Raw genomic sequence first — 16,905 nt, 5'->3', positions numbered from 1 at the left:
CTCAACATCTAAATGTCTGGTCATGTTAATTTAAAGATCTTTTGTAGGGACCCCTGAAATGGGTGTAACAGGCATTAGCAGCAAGTAAAAGATTATCAGAACAGAGAGGAAGCCTCCAGTGCTGGTGAGTCTCTCCAAGCTGCTGCTAAGGTGCATCGTTACGTGCCTGCACCCTTACGTGCCTGCACATGGCAATGACAGAGCCAGGCAGAGGACAGGGTGATCCAGCAAGTGTCATCAGCGTTTGTTTTGTTCTAGATGTCCTCGATTGTTGATGCAGAGGAAGGCACTCTGTGGCCTCTCCTTGCAGATGACAGGACTCTGCTTTAGTCCCTAATAATGTTCAACATTGGTGACTGGAATGCAGATGGGGAGCTTTAAAAGGTGTGCAGATGATAGCTAAAATGTTCTTTTAAAAACTCACAAGGATCCTGATATCCCAGGAATGTTAAAAATCAAAATGAAAATTTTAGAAATGAATCTGAAGTTCTTCATTTAGTATTTGTACACTTCAGTTAGACAACATAATAATAAAAGGGAAAAGGAACTACCTTGAAGAGAGGAAAAATCGCCAAAAAATTCCAGCATCGTTAACTGACAAGAAGCACAAAGAACTGATGCTTCTTCCAAAAAGCAAACAAAAAAGGCATAATCATAGGCTACTTTGGTAGAAGTATATGATTTAGATGAGAAAGACAGAGTTCCACTATTTTCAAGTCCAAGAATAACTTGCTCCCTTCTGGGCTCCTCACCATGCACAGGCCCTGACAAGATGCAGGGTGACAGAGCACTTCTATCTGGAACAGCACAGACCTCTTGAGCTGCCCAGCCTGGAGGAGGCCCAGGAGAAGGAAAGACCACCTCGCCCCACCTCACCCGGACTCAGCAGAGAGCTCAGAGTTGAACACCGGAAGAAGACCTTGTTCAGCAAGGGGGAGGGGAGTAGAATTTTTTTGTGAGAATCTCAAACTGTAGGTATCAAAAGTGCCCACTCAGAAGTGCCCAGTGAAGGAGACGATCACTAGAAACAAGCAGGGCAGGATGTGTCAGCAGGCCACCAGCTCTCACGGCTCCTGTGCTTTCCTCGGCACTCGCGGCTCAGTCTCTAAGATGACCAGGCAGGAGAGGCCTGGATGCTGTGAGAAGTCATTTCCACAGACACCGACTTCTCCCAGAGCTTCACCAGAGACTGTCAGTAAAATGAGGGGAACATGAGGGTCTTTGATCAGCTGATTCCCAAATGAAAAACTAAAGTTTTTCTCTCCTTCAGGAACATTCTTTCTTTTTACGGTCCTGGATATTGAGCCCAGCGATGATTTACCACTGAGCCACACCCCAGCCCTCTTTACCTTTTATTTTGAGACAGGATCTCTAAGTTGCTGAGGCTGGATTTGACCTTCTGATCCTCCTGCCTTGGCTTCCCAAGTTGCTGAGATTACAGACTGCGTGCCATCATGCCTGGCTGCCTTCAGGAATATTCTTTAGTGACACTTCTATTGAAGAAATTTAATAAACAGGTCTGGATGTCCCAAGCCCCCATTCAACTGATTCTCTCACCTCTAATTGTAAACATGGTCCCTTCTATCACTGAATGCCACTGTTGTGCAGTCTGGTATTGCAGTCTGTATACACGTCAATGGTGAGCCAACCAATACATACTGTGTGTCATACATGTCAGGCCCCAGCCAGCACAGGAAGCTCTGTCCTCAAGGTTTGCTTCAACAAACATATAAACCTAACCATAACTCCCAGTAAGAAGTAGAATCGATGGGACTGGGGCCATAGCTGAGTGGTAGAGCACTTGCCTAGCACGGGTAAGGTACTAGGTTCGATCCTCAGTGCCACATAAAAAAATAAAATAAAATTTAAAAAAAGAAAAAGAATCAAGAGAATATAGTGTGTGTGTTTGGTGGAGGCTGTTTCAGTTGGTGGTGAAGAAACACCACCGTAAACTATGCCTCCTTGAAATGGCTGCCGCTCTCCTGGCCCTGCAAGGACTCTGGAGAGAGCATTCCCAGCAGAAGGAAAGACAAGCACCAGAACCCGTGAGACTGCTGTGTTCGTGAGACAAAAAGGCACAGATACAATTCAGCAAGGTGACTGAAGAGAAGAAAGGAAATAACGATTAAAGGTCAGGGCACCGAGGATGTGCACCAACTACAGAAGAACTTAGGTTCTATTCTGTTTCCAAGGAAGGTTTCAAGCTGGGGACTGATGTGTTTACAGCCTAAGCTGTGAAAGACCATTGGCTACTCTGTATCACTATGGTAAAGCCATGGGACGGAATGAGGCCAAGAAAGAAAAAAATGTCCACACAGCCATGGCCACTGAACACCAGAGGCTTGATGGAAGAAGCAGACCCAGGAAAGGCCAGAGAGGACGGGCAGAGGGCAGCAGGTCAGCTGAGAGCTTTATGCTAATGCAGTCGGGGATGAGGACAGAGACAGGGCTGGTGCTGGCAAGAAAAGGGAGTGGCATCTTCACAAACCAGAGGAAAGAGTTTGACCACTGGACATCTATCCTCATTCAGACCAGCTTCGGTGCTATGTTTTCACATATTTATAAACTATGAAATATTTGCTCAAGGCCCATTCCCTCAATACCTTTGCTCATATGTGCTCAAAAAATAAATACACTTGAGTAAATGAACATAAATTGCTAATATTTCAATAACACATTTCAAGTTAACTTCTCATCCTGGACATGACATACTGCAGTTCTCTTCCCATCACCAAAGATCTGCTTCTGATCACGCTGCTGCTCTCCACGTCTCCAGTCGCCTCCTGCCAGCACAGTGAGTGTACAAACAAGTTCCCACTGGCAGGTGCTCTGACATGCTACATCAAAAACTGAAAACAGTTTAAAAATAATTGTGACCACAGTGGGCTGATCCCATGACTTTTAAAGGCATTCCAACTTCCTTCAATTTAGATTACCACCTTAACTGAACAGCAACAGAAAAAAGTGGCTATTAAACTCCACATGATAAGCATCACCTCAGAGCTCATCAATACAGATCAGACAGTGTCCCCAGGTGGGCTGTGGGTCACCAGGGCAGTCTGAGAAAATGCATTTTTTTTGGAGGGTGGAGTGGACTGGGGATTGAACTCAGGGGCACTTGACCACTGAGCCACATCCCCAGCCCTATTTGGTATTTGATTTAGAGACAGGGTCTCACTGAGTTGCTTAGTGCCCCACTTTTGCTGAGGCTGGCTTTGAACTAGCAATCCTCCTGCTTCAGCCTCCTGAGCCGCTGGGATTACAGGCATGTGCTACCGAGCCCAGCTGAGAAAATGCATTTTTTTTTTTGGTAACTCAGACACTTCATGACCCTTACTTCATGAAACAGTGACGGTAAGTTAAGAGGAGACTAGCACACATGACAACAAACTATGGGGAGAGTCACCTTTGCCTGCCCCACCCCTCCCGTGGCCGGAGTTCATATCAGTAACTAGCGAGCACCGTTTATGTGCTGCAGTGAATACAGTTTAAACACTTCCAGAATCCCGATGTTTAAGTCTTTTCATTCACTCCATGTATATTCTTACGTACATGCTTATATAATGCTAGATTGAAAAAATTACGTATCTTCACAGCAGCCTTATACAACCAACCCCACTTTCCTTGAATATGCCTTCATAAACTTAGAAAATTCTTGTAAATAGTTGAGTCTCAGACAACTACTGACCTGCATTTCTGCAACTGGAATGCACCAAAGAATATGGAGGGCTGGGGCTGTGGCTCAGCAGCAGAGTGCTTGCCTAGCACACATGAGGCACTGGGTTCGATCCTCAGCACCACACAAAAATAGACAAATAAAGGCATTCTGTCCATTTACCACTACAAAAAAAAAATTTTTTTAAATAATATGGAAGTGCTGATGTCAAAACCACCCCCAATGATGGCACTTGTCCTGGTGCTTCCAAGTGAGTGTAAGTAAAACCTCGTTTATCACTTTCTGCTGAGCTAACACCTATGTAAGGCTAGAAACTGCATTTCCAAGGGTTCCCATTCGCCATTACTGCATAAGAATAGCTTCCTGCATGTTTGGAAACCCTTTAACATTTTATCCAACACTTATTCTAGGGCGAGGTAGAGCCAAAAAAAGGAAATAGGTGATCACTTTTAAGTAAAAGAAGAGATTATCCACAGTAGAGGAAGCAGAGGTTGAAAGGGAAGGACAGTCGTGACATAAAATTGTTTGAAAAGAGAAATGAAATCAAGAATTAAAAATAGAATTACATTTTCTACTTGGCAATACACAAACAACACTAAGTGCACTCCATAAATTTTACTATTGTTGCTCTAAGTGATATTACCATAAATCACATTAGTAGCGTACTTGGCATTTTTAAAAGCAGAAAGGATGGAGCGTGTCAATAAGTTTAAACAGCTCTGTTATCTCTGAAGAGAATGGAAGAGAAATTATCACAAGCTTTTACCAGGCTTGAAAGCCCAGTCTTAACGCCCCATTTTGCTGTCCCTCTCCCTCTAGCTCTAGCGACAGAGTCACTCTCCGGCGACCTATCAGAAAACACACTGCTGCCTTCTCGACGCTTTTTACCTGATGTGCAAGGGGAGGTGGCTGTTTGCCCCTTCTGTCATCGCGGACAGGAAAAAGGGACTTCAGCAGCTTTGGCATCTGTGGCACCAGGGATTTTACTGGATTCAAGTAGGAGGCTGCTAGGCTACCAAGCCCTGTCAACAAGATTGAAAGGCACAAGATGAAACAAAACAATGACACAGACATTTCTTTCTTGCGAATTTGCCAAATATTATTTGTAAGAAAATCTAACAAAATAAATTTTAAAAAGCATCCTTAAAAGACTAATATTACAAAAAGAGAGTATCATCAGTTATCCTCAAACACATGGTGTTTCCACTACCAGTAAAAGAGCAGTAACTGGGGGCCTCTAGAAGGTTCTAATATGCAGTGCTCCTAATATGCAGTATCAGAAGACAATCCACCTGAGTCCTTGTCAACAAATAACTTCTGCCCTAGAATCAAAGGGGGCTCAGCTTTTCAGTGACGTAACTGCCAGCATACAGGTGTAAGTCTCCTTACAGACTTTAGGCTTTCAGTCCATGACTAAGTCCTACAGACTCAAGTTTCTCATCACTATTTACTAAAGAAAGATGATGAACTTGACCTTCAGGAGAATGGTGGTATTCAGTTATTTTTAAAAGAGAGAGAGGTCTGAACTAACTATCTTCTTACCTGCTGTCAGCTACTAAAGGCTAGGCTGAGAGGTGCAGACGATACCTGTGATGTAGTAAGATTTCCTTCCCCTTACTAATTTATAGGAAAATCTACTCCAAATCCTAAATGTTAGAACACCATATCCACACAACAGCTTAAAAAGAGCAAGCAGCCACCTTGAAGAATAGACGTTTTCCCTGAACAGAGGTGCCCAGCGCACCCAGACCTCACTCCACACGAACCTTGAGGGCCCCAGGCTTCCTGGCAATTCGGTTGGTAAATGGGCTCATACAGCTGTGAAGTTTCCAAAGTTCACACAAAGTAGTGTAATGTTAGCTGTGAAAGCGCAGGACCTACTGTAATCACAAGAGCAACCTCTAAGAAGGTAAAGCAGAGATGGCTCCAGCACCAGGGGGTACATTACAGTTGAACTTGGAAAAGTCAAATAATTTACAAGAAGGCAAAAACAGAGGAGAGAAAAAAAGAAAAGTAAGTTCAAGATACATAAAAAGCTACAAGAACTAATCATCTCAAGGCTGAGGGAAAATTTACAATCTTGAGCTCTAACATTCCAGAGGGAGGATGATCCATAACCAATCAAAGGCTGAGAACCAATCAAAGGCTGAGAACCAATCAAAGGCTGCACATCTCACAAGAGATAAGGGGCGAAGGAGGTAGGAGCATAGGCAAGTCACACTGGTCATGGGTGGATGGAAATCAAGAGGTGGGTGTTTGCCAGCACATCACATTACTTCTTCTACATGTGTACCTTTGATAGTTTCTGCAAAAAAAGGGTTTCTAAGTGAGACCAAAATAAAAACTTTAACATTGAAAAGAAACAAGGGTTTGTTAGTAAAAGACAGTTGCTAAAAGCACCAATGATGGATACGTGTCACCACAGAAGAATCTAAACCCAGAACAGAGTGGGACTTGAGACCAAAGATGAGCAAAGCCCAACAGCAAACATGTCAATCAATTCAGCCCTGCCTGCAACTGTGAGCACAGCACAACGACTTTAGGGAATTCAGACCTAGGGCGCACCATAACCCAGCAACTTCACTCCTAAGTATTTACTTCAGAAAAATGTTCACATTGAGATTTGTACAAGAATAAGCATTCTTCTTAGTAGCCCCAAACCGGGAACACTCAAATGTTTGTGAGCAGGAAAAAATGATTAAAAACTGTGATAAGGGGCTGGGGTTGTAGCTTAGTGGTTGAGCGCTCGCCTCACACTTGCAAGACCCTGGGGTTCAATCCTCAGCACCACATAAAAATACATTAAGTAAAATAAAGGTATTGTGTCCAACTACAACTAAAAAATAAATATTAAAAAAATTGTGATAGAGTCAATTGTGACTGTGAGATATTTCAGAAATAGAAGTTAATTACTAATGCCAGCAACAATATGTAAGACAAACACATGTGCTGAACAAAAGAGCCAGACGCATAGACAGCGCATACTCTATTTACGTGAAACTGCCTAAGCAATCTCCAGCAGTCAGAACAGGGGCTGGCTGCGGGGAGTGGGGCTGACTGGAACCATGCAAATTCCTAATCTTGAGCAGGGTGCAAGTTACACAGGTCAAACTCATCGACTATGACCCAAGTCGAGGAAACAGGAGTCAGCAGAAATAGGAGCTTTTGTCTGATTTAGCAGCTTTTATAATCAAGTTCAAGGACACTAAAAAGATGGGTTTAACACATGCACAGACAGGGAATATCAGCAGAGAAATCAAAACCAAAAAAAAAAAAAAAAAATCAACAGTAAATGGAAATTCTACAGGAAAAGAACAATAGCAGAAATAAAAAATTCCCTGGATGTGCTCAAGAGAACACTGGAAATGGCAGAAGACATTATCCAACCAGAAGATATGAGATGAAAACATTAAAAAAAAAAAAGGAAGAAGAAGAGCAGAAGGAGGAGGAGGAGGAACAACACCTCCAGAGACTGTGAGCTCCACCCTCACCTAGGATCTTGGGAGGAGTGGAGACAGAAAGGGACAGGAAAGAAATTTTTAATGAAAACCAGCTAAAACTTTCTCAAACTTATTGAAAAACATCAACCCAAGAACACTGGTGAAACCCAAGCAAGGTAAATACTAAGAAAACTCTAACTAAGCAATTCATAGTACAATGCTAAAGACAAAGATACGGAGATATTCTGAAAAAACCAACTAAACACAGACGTATTACATGTGGGCAAGTGACACAAATGATAGCTGAATTCTCAGCATGGAGGGGCCTGGGAGAAGAGGTCTTGAAGCACTAAAAGAAAAAAGAGGTCTGAAGTGCTAAAAGAAAAAAGCCAGCAACCCAGAATTCTCTATCTGGTCAAAATAGCCTTTTTAAAAGGAAAAAGAAAAAAAAAAACAGTGAAATAAAGACACTTAAGAGAGCTTTTCTCTTCAGGAGAACTACACTAAGAAGTACTACAGATTCTTCAGGCTAAAGAAAAGTGAAATTGGACAAAAACAAGGTCTTCAGAAAGGGCTGAACAGGGCCACAAGCAACGGACATGGGGACATAGCAGATCGCCACCTGCCTATATGCCCTAATCTCCTTCAACAACAAGTGGCTGTTTTAAAGCAAAAAGAATACCATTGCCAAGTGCATTTTATAACATCTGGAGACTGAAATATTCAAGAATCAAAATGAATTTAATTAGAAAATAAAAATACTCCCAAATATACACAAATGAATTAGCATGCTAGTAACATGTTTCAAAGAATCAAAGAAATTTTAAAATATTCTGAGTAGAATAACAATGAAAGCACCGATTACACATGTAAATGACAGAAAGAAATTCTTAAAACCAAAGAAATAGAAAATAATAATAAACAAAATTAAAGCCCAAAGTTGGTTCTGTGAAATTATTGCTTCTGATAAACCTGTAGCAAAAGTATTTAGGAAACAGAAAAAAATTAATCATCAACAGAATAAAAAGAATGAACTGCATGGGAGAGCCTACAAATCCTAAAAGAACAGTAACGTGATGTGATTTTTATGCAAATAAACTTAATAATCTGGATGAAATAGCAAAATTCCTTGGAAAACCTAACTTGTGAAAACTGACCCAGAAGGAATACAAAAAATAAAATAACACTGTCAGTAGTACAGAAATTCAAGTCATAATTTGAAATCTTCCCACAAACTAAATTCCAGGCCCAAGACAGTGTCACTAGGGAATTCTGTCAAATATTTAAGGAAGAAGTGACACCAATCATACATAAACCCTTCCAGAAAACGATGAGAAGCATCTCCCAAGCCATTTTATGAGGCCAATGCAATCATGATACAAAAACCTGACAAAGATATGAATATAAGAAAATAAAAACTTGTACATAGTCACACAGCACACACACACAGAAATCCCAACAAAAATAGCAAATAGAGTCAGAGGACAATACTCCAGGATCCAGGGGTATCCACGAGAGGAACACAGGATGAATCCACTCTCCAAAGCCCACTCAGCTCAACACGTTAAGACAAGAAAGGGGACACTGGAGATGGTCGCTGGTAGAACATTGGTAATCCAGCAAGAAATTCTGATAGAAACTCTTGAAAGATGCTCAGATTTCACATCAGCGATTGACAGACGAAAAGATGACTTACCTGGATCTGGCGAGTGGTTATTTTGGGGACAAGCAGAGAGGGCAGGGGGGACTGGAGCTATTCCTCTGGAAACCGTTGTTTGGGATACATCCTGTTGACTTTCCCACCGGCCCTGGTAAGGAAAAAATTGGTCATTTTGTTTCAGATTAATCAATTAACAAATTAAAGATACTCAAGAAAAATCCTTGTTATATGTTACTACAGCCATGTTCTCTTTGCTGGACCCAAGCTGGCTCACAGAGCACTTCACACTCCTCATCCTGCTCACACCATAAATCCCCTGAGATGATGATACCACCTCACAGGCGGATGGCCCAGTTCACAGCCTGCCAATGAGTCCACCCTAACATCTGCTACCTACTGAAAACAGATGGACAGATTAGAATAATCCTTTTGAAATCAATTCTCCCCCCTTAAGTTCTGTTTCTAAGGCTATTCTTGCTTTTTTGCTCAAGACCCCCTTTATCACTCTACTTTGAAACTGAAGCCCAGAAACAGGCTCTTTTGGAAGGGGGCTCTTCCTCCTCCCCAGGACTGGGTGTTTCCACCTATTCACATTTAGTTCGTGCAAGTACAAATTCTGGACTGCACAGTACCAAGCCTCAAATTTTTAACAGATCTTAAATTCCTTTTATCCTCTGATAATTGCCCAGACTTCTTCACTAGAGCTTAATTATGGTACTGAATGTATTTTAGGCTAGCATTCCACAGAAGAGTGAGCCTAATGGTTAGCTTGAGCTGGCCAGAGCATGCCTGAGAAACAGCATGGCAGGACCCACTGAGCGGGCAGGCCTCCCAGGTTTCTCATGTATATTGGGAACCTATCTGCTTTTAGCAGCAACCTAAGTACTGATCATAAAATCAATAAGCCTTAAGTGAAATGGATCACGTTTACCTTCGAGAATGCCACTGTTCCCTAGGAACTCACTCAGCACTGATAGCATTTAAAATGGTATGTTGTTCAGCACGTACTATGAGGCCGGACATGGGAGGGGAATGTGGACCCTCAACCCTGCACTGCAGGAGAATTCATCTGCCTTACTAGGGATCATATGCTGATTTACATACTTTAACACTTTCCTAGTGTTTTTTTGCATTTAGATTTAATTATCTGTCTGGGGGGCTGGGGCTGTAGCTCAGCGGTAGCACGCCCGCCTGGCACGTGTGAGGCACTGGGTTCGATCCTCAGAACCACATAAAAAAAAATAAATAAAGATATTGTGTCCAACTACAACTAAAAACATATTTTAAAAAAATTATCTGGGAGGCTGCAGCTTTGTGTACCCTGGGCTACCACTATCAGGTGTCTGAACACCAAGGTCAATAGTCTTCAGAGCTTCACAGAGGAAGAAAAGCCTCATGCTCTGTTTAGTGTCAAGTTCACACAAGTTGTTCTGAAGACAACTTACTTAATTTGAAAATAAATTTATTTTCATTTTCTTCCTCATTTGGCAGCTGACATGGCCACACTCTGTCCCTTAGGAAAGCTAAGTATCATTAGCAAATTATTAGAATCAGCACCTGGGCTGTTTGATGTAGGATGGTCCAGTGACCAGGCACACTCAGGGCTCAGAGAGCTTCTGAGGACATTGCCCAGCAGGGACTCCCCACGAGATGCCACACCACAGCAGATGGAAACGGTAACTCTTCTTGCCCCACATCCAAATATTCCAAGTGAGACCACCTCAAAGGCTAAATGCTGCTTAGATGCTGCCTGAGCCACATTGCTGGCCCTCGGACAATGAGAGGGGGAGACGTGCAGCACTTGTGCCCAGCCACCTTCGCGGTCATGACAGTCTGGAGGAATCTGACAGGCTGCCTGAAGACAGGGGTCTTCAAGAGCTCTGCTTCCCAGGAAAGAGGAAATCTGATGATACAATTCCCTCCTTCTGCTGACATCCACAGCGCTCTGGGGGGACGCTCCACTGAAATCCTTCACTGTGCAGTCTTCTTCCTTCCTGCACTACCTAGCCATTTCCTGGCCACACCTGAAATCTGTGTTCAGGGAGTGGCTACACATACTTTCCCCTGGGGGCAGCGGGTGTACAACTTTTCTATCAAATTTGCTACACTTAGGGGCTAGGGTTGTGGCTCAGTGGTAGAGTGCTCACCTAGCATGAACGAGGCACTGGGTACGATCCTCAGCACCACATAAAAATAAAATAAAGATACTGTGTCCACCTAGAACTTAAGAACAAATATTTTTTTAAAAAAATGTTGCTATACTTAGATGCTCTACAGTTTTCCCCTCTTCCTTGAAATGTTAGGGGAAGGTAAAAAAGCAACCCAGTTGAATGTACTTCAGAGGGACATGAACTCAGCACTATAAATAAAAGGGCTTTGAAAGACACTAAACTGCCGAGTCTCTTGAACAGCTCAAATCTCAAGGTGAAAGACTGTGATATCTTTCTACTCCTACCACAGTGGCATGTACCTGCATCACCTGGAATCTAACAAGATCAAACTCTGGTGTCTTTCTAACATTCTGCATGTCCACTGAACTCCAGAATGGGCCACAATGGGGAGACACCAGAGAGAAGACCCTGCTCCATCTGAATCTCCAGATGAGCTCCATGACTATCAGGGATTATCTGTTCAGAACTCAAAGAAATAAAATCCCCTTCCAGATGGCAATGGGCAATCATTTGGAGCTGGCACTGTGCTCAAGGCAAAGTCAGCAGGGCAAGAGCCAGGGGGGCTCCCAGCAGACCTGTAGACATGGCTTGGTCCTAGTGGGCACCTACAGGTTTCCTGTCCCCATCTTCTCCCCAGTGACATTTCAAGTCCAAAGTATCTTCCAGTGCAATGAAGGAAGTGACTCATGTCTGGCATCAGCCTTCAACAGCACTATGCCGAATATTGACAGTCTCAGGGAGTGACGGTGCCAAAACACAGCTCAGTTTTGTTAACCGAATATCACCCAAGTTATTGACTAATTTCAATTTCATTAAAAATTCCAATCAGAAGATGACAAATGTACCACATTACAAAAATATAATTTCCTGTAACCTGGCTTTAAAAATAATAATATCTTTGTTGATAGTTTTCTTTGCATTGCAAAAGACCTCAAAGCACAGTCAGCTTTGAGGTGGAAAGACAGGCAACAGGCTGAAATTAAGTTTGCACTAAATATCTATTGGTAGATGGTCATAAAAAGCCTGCTAAGTTTTCATTATGCCTATAAAAATCTCCTCACAATAATGATGAAACATCCAGTAACAGTAAACAGCAATATCAGTTCAATTAGGGGTCATATTTTATATTTTTAATTGAAAGACTTATCTCAAGGGTGATTTCTTTTAACTATAGGTAAATTAAAAATTTGGAATAATTGAATTCTATTTTCTGAAGATTAATCAGTTCATTAATTCAATCTTGATGGAGCTCATAAAGAAATTCCAGTTTTCATATTTTGGAGCATCAATAAATAAGGGCATGCCAAACAGGCTGGCCTGCATCAAAGTGTTATTAGGCAAAACTGTGAGTTTGTAGGACCATTCTGCTTCCTCTCACCCCAACCGCCCACACTGACCAGAGCCCGCCACTCCTCCTCCCAATCACCCTTTTATTGTCACTCTTGCTCCAATGACTCTGCTATGATATTAACTGACGACTAAGGCGGTGGGGGGTGGCGGAGACTAGAAGCTATCTGGTGGCCTCTCCTGCCTCTAAACACTATGTCCACCAACTGGATAGCTTTTGTATTAGGGGGTGTGATGTGCAAGACGGCACTTGGGTTCTAACCTGCAGTTCTGACTTGTCACCCACATCAGGAGTAACACAGGGACCAGAAGCAGAGCACCCAGAAATAGCCTCGTGCAAGACTGCAGGGCAGATGTAACTAATGGAGATATAATGATGGGTGATTTCAAACACATCTTCAGAGTTACAAGCCCACAACTGTACGTATACAACAGGTGTATTTCTGATCTGACTCTCCTGGACATTAAGTGCTTTCATGCACGGAAACCAAGATGCACAAAATTCTGTGGCCAAACAAACGTTCAGAGTACTTCTGCCAGTATTCTGTTCCACCTGCCCTTCCCTTACCCACAGCTTCCAATTATTTGCATTACTTATTTAATATGAATTAACTCCAACTTCTTACATTCCAGAACCTCCGACATTCAGTAAGATGCCTTAATTCCTGTTTTTGATTTTGCTTCAAATTGGTTTTTGACAGATAAATACTTTTACAAATAGTTGGGGCCAAAACATTTGCCAGGAATCATACACACTGATTACCAAAGTCATTTTTCACAAAAGCCTAAGTGCTAGTACAGTGTCCTATCCAGGCAGCCTATAAAATCCACATTTAAAAATGCACTTGTATACTGAAAGTAAGAGCAAGCATGGTAAGGCGGAGAGAGCAGGATAGCGCTCACATCCTATCCTGCTCATTAGGAAAACCCACTGGATTCGCCACCTTTCCCTGGATCTCTGAAAACTGAGGAATGCAGATAGTCTCCAAAAGAAAAAAAGAGAGACAAACATGAATTTTTTGAGAATAAAGCAACTGGAAACCCCCTCAAATACCAAATAGAAAGGAACGGAAACTTCTAGTGCATTTGTGACACACGCATTTCAGTGCAATGGTGGGTCCTTTAAAAAGCCAGGCGAGCTGCTTCTACTCCTTGCTGCTGCAGGAAGGAAAGATGTCTTTCCTCACATTCCTAGTGAGAAGACATAACTTAAAAAATACTTAATAACTGAGCTCAGGATGAAGCTCCCAGTGGTAGAGTGCTTGCCTGGCATGCATAAGGCCCTGGGTTCCAACCCCAAGGGCATTAAAAAAATTCCCAAGGGCTGGGGATGTGGCTCAAATGGTAGCGCGTTCACCGGGCATGCGCGGGGCGCTGGGTTCGATTCTCAGCACCACATAAAAATAAAATAAAGATGTTGTGTCCACCGAAAACTAAAAAATAAATATTAAAAAATTCTCTCGAAAAAAAAATAATAATAATAGTCCCCAAAACTTATATTTCCTAATAACCTTTTTTTAAAAAAATTGTAGTTGTTGATGGACACAAAATCTTTATGTATTTTTACGTGGTGCTGAGGATCGAACTCAGTGGCTCACCTGTGCAAGGCAAGCACTCTGGCACTAAGCCACAACTGTGCCCTCCTAAGAACTTTTTTTTTTTTAAAGAGAGAGAATTTTTTTAATATTTACTTTTTAGTTTTTGGCGGACACAACATCTTTGTTTGTATGTGGTGCTGAGGATCAAACCCCGGCCGCACGCATGCCAGGCAAGCGCGCTACCGCTTGAGCCACATCCCCAGCCCCTAAGAACTTCTTAAGATGCTCTACCTTAGAAGGTAAGATGACTGTGGGCACCTTCAGTGGGAAATGGGGCTGTTCTGTTCCCCTCCTCAAGCAAGCTTGCATAAACCCTTTGGCTAGAATCCTGACTCTATCACCCCCGCATGTCCTTAGTCCCTGCACAGCCCTACCCATAATAATCTGTCCAAAAGCACTTCTCCCTCATCTGGTCCCTGTGCAAAAGCAACTATGCTCCCATTTTAACCTGTGAACCTTCCTTTCACCTCCTGATCTGGACATGAGGCAATGACCAGGGGCTGACTACAGCTCAGGTGTAGCCTTTCAGCTTCTAAAGAAGACAAAAAGATGCTTCCGCGTGGAAATGGGTGTGCTGTTGGGACTGGCAAGTAGCACCCTCTGATTTTCCCAATAACACTTCTCTGCTGCTCAGAGGGGGACTGCTACAGTCAGGGTGGGTGTGAGAGGACAGTGCAAACCCCAAACACAAGCAGGACCTTTCTGCTACAGTCGAGAGCTATGGGAATGGAGAGGGAGGGAGGAGCCAGACCATTCTCCCCACACTGGCATCACAACACGAGCAAAAGAGGAAATGACACTTTCCTCTTCTTTCCAAGTTACTCAAGCACCCCAACAAATCAAGAACTAAAGAAGGGAAGGAAGGCCCCAGCACTGCAACAAAAATGTGTAATGTTCCCTTTATGCACTTAAAGTTATATTATAGTCTAGATATGAATGTCCCCCAAAAGCTCATGTGTGAAAAAATGCAAGAATTTTCAGAGGTGGAATGAGTGGGTGATGAGGGTGTAATTTGGTTGATGAATTAATCTACTAACATGAATTAACGGGGTGGTAGCTGTAGGCAGGTAGGGTGTGGCTGGAGGAAGGAGGTCACTGGGGATCTCCTTTGGGATTATATTTGGCCCTGTTGAGCAGAGAGCTCTGAGCTGCCTTCCTCTGTCAGGCCTTTCCACCATGATGGTCTGCCTCTCCTGGATCCCAGAGCTGTGGAGTCAGTTGACCATGGACAGAGACCTCCGAAACCTGACTGTTTGCCAGGTCTTTTTGTCATGGCGATGACGAAGCTGACAAAAAAACACATTACATGTCCTACTAAGACCCTGACTTCTCCCACCCCCTGCAGAAATGGCCCTGGAAAGGTGCAGAGTAACCCTCCGTGCCATGTCCCAAGCAGTCTTGCCAGTCCTCATTTCATGCACCCTCTCAAGAGCTGGAAGGGTTCCTTGTAACACTTCCCCCGCACTCCCAACCCTGACCTCTCAGCCTTCCCTCACAGCTCCCAGTGACACCTAATTCCTTGCACTGTCTCCACTGTCCCTGGGGCTCCCTCACCTGACTCCAGCCCTGGCTTCATCTTCAATCTTGTTACCTCAGAAGTAGAACTTCCCAAACCTGCTCCTCCTGCGGTTCACCTCTCAGTGATCTCGCAGTCACCCAAACCTGGACCTTACTCTCATCCTCCCTCCCTCAACCTCCTTCATGTCCACCGACTCCTGGAGTCCATTTCTCTATTCTGGGGTCCATCTCTCATAGCATTCAATCTCTCTTCCTCTCTCCCTCCCCTAGCTGCTCTCCCACTTTCTAATTCAAACAAGTGTTTCTCACTTTTGCACTGTATATAGTTTCCTAGTGTAAGCTTACACACTACACTGGCATGCGCAGAACAGGTAGAGCTCAGCTGGACCATTCAAGCCAACTGTCCAGTTCAAATGTAGGCCAATCCCTGTCCTGTCTTCCAGTCCTCCATGGCCTCCCAGCCCCATCACTCCTTGGCAAGTGGGATTAGCCCTATAAGCAAGTCCTCCGCTATGGGCACACGCCGCAGCTCCCGCTACCTGACTGGCAGCAGGTGCTGTCGTGAACAGGCCAAGCTTATCTTCCCGGGCCTGTGTTCACGTGGGTGCTTCTGCCGGGAACAGGGGCTCTGACTCCTCGCCTGCCTGTGTGCCCCTCCGCACAGCCCTTTAGGTCACACAGCCTCCCTGCCTCTGAGTCCCCTCCCAGTCCCTGCAGGATGCCTGGAAAGCGGGCACTGCCTCCCAGGTGCTCTCACTGTGTGTGTCTCGACCTCTAGAGCAGCATCTGTGTCCCTCGGTCTGTGCACTGGGTGTGGATGAAGCACAGCCATGCTCTCTGAAACAGATGCTATGACCGTCTCCGTTTTGAGTCAAGGAAAGTGAGGGGAGACAGGAAAGATAGCAGGAAGATCTGGGTCATATATACTTCCCAAAACACAGGAAGTCATGCTTTTTATTATATTTTCCTTAAGATACATTCTTCATTCACATTTAAAAATCACTATACAAACCAGGTGTGGTGGCACACACCTAAAATCCCACAGGCTCAGGATGCTGAGGCAGGAGGATCACAAGTTCAAAGCCAGGCTCAGGAGCTTAGCAAGACCCTAAGCAACTTAGTGAGACCCTGTCTCTAAATTTAAAAGGGCAGGGAGGGTTGTGGCTCAGTGGTTAAGCACCCCTGGTTTCAATCTCAGGTACCCCCCCCCAAAAAAAAAACACACACTATACAATCAAGTTTTCAAGAATTCTGTTTTCTTCAGGTCCTAAGCTGAACTAATTGAATAATTCAGTGTTCTAGCATAAATAAGAACTAAGAGACCCACACACATGTAGTGCATCAGTAAAGTGAAGAAGAGTAGTTTACGTGTGTGTGTGTGTGTGTTTGTGTGTATGTGTTTAGGCAAACCACTAATAATCTAGATCTTAAAATAAGTCCTTCATTATTAACTTCTTTTTCACTGTAAATTTTTATAAGGAAAATGTCAAATATG

General features: G+C 43.5%; 1 protein-coding gene across 3 annotated transcripts in view; it reads right to left on the bottom strand.

Annotated features, from left to right (window-relative positions):
• Positions 1 to 16,905, bottom strand: part of Kif13b (kinesin family member 13B) — a 159,423-nt gene that overhangs the window by 18,426 nt on the left and 124,092 nt on the right. For all 3 annotated transcript variants that reach the window (XM_046423328.2, XM_046423329.2, XM_058572348.1), the window contains 2 exons: positions 8,813 to 8,924; positions 4,565 to 4,698 (listed from right to left, as the gene is read on the bottom strand). In XM_046423328.2, the coding sequence (XP_046279284.1) occupies positions 4,565 to 4,698; positions 8,813 to 8,924 (246 nt within the window). The remainder of the gene's footprint in view (positions 1 to 4,564; positions 4,699 to 8,812; positions 8,925 to 16,905) is intronic.

The sequence above is a fragment of the Marmota monax genome, unplaced genomic scaffold (genome assembly GCF_021218885.2).
Source record: "Marmota monax isolate L192 unplaced genomic scaffold, Marmota_monax_Labrador192_F-V1.1 WCK01_AAM20220418_F8-fsc00347, whole genome shotgun sequence".
Taxonomy (NCBI): domain Eukaryota; kingdom Metazoa; phylum Chordata; class Mammalia; order Rodentia; family Sciuridae; genus Marmota; species Marmota monax.
Note: the sequence above shows the minus strand (reverse complement) of the source record. Positions and strands in the feature narration are given on the sequence as shown.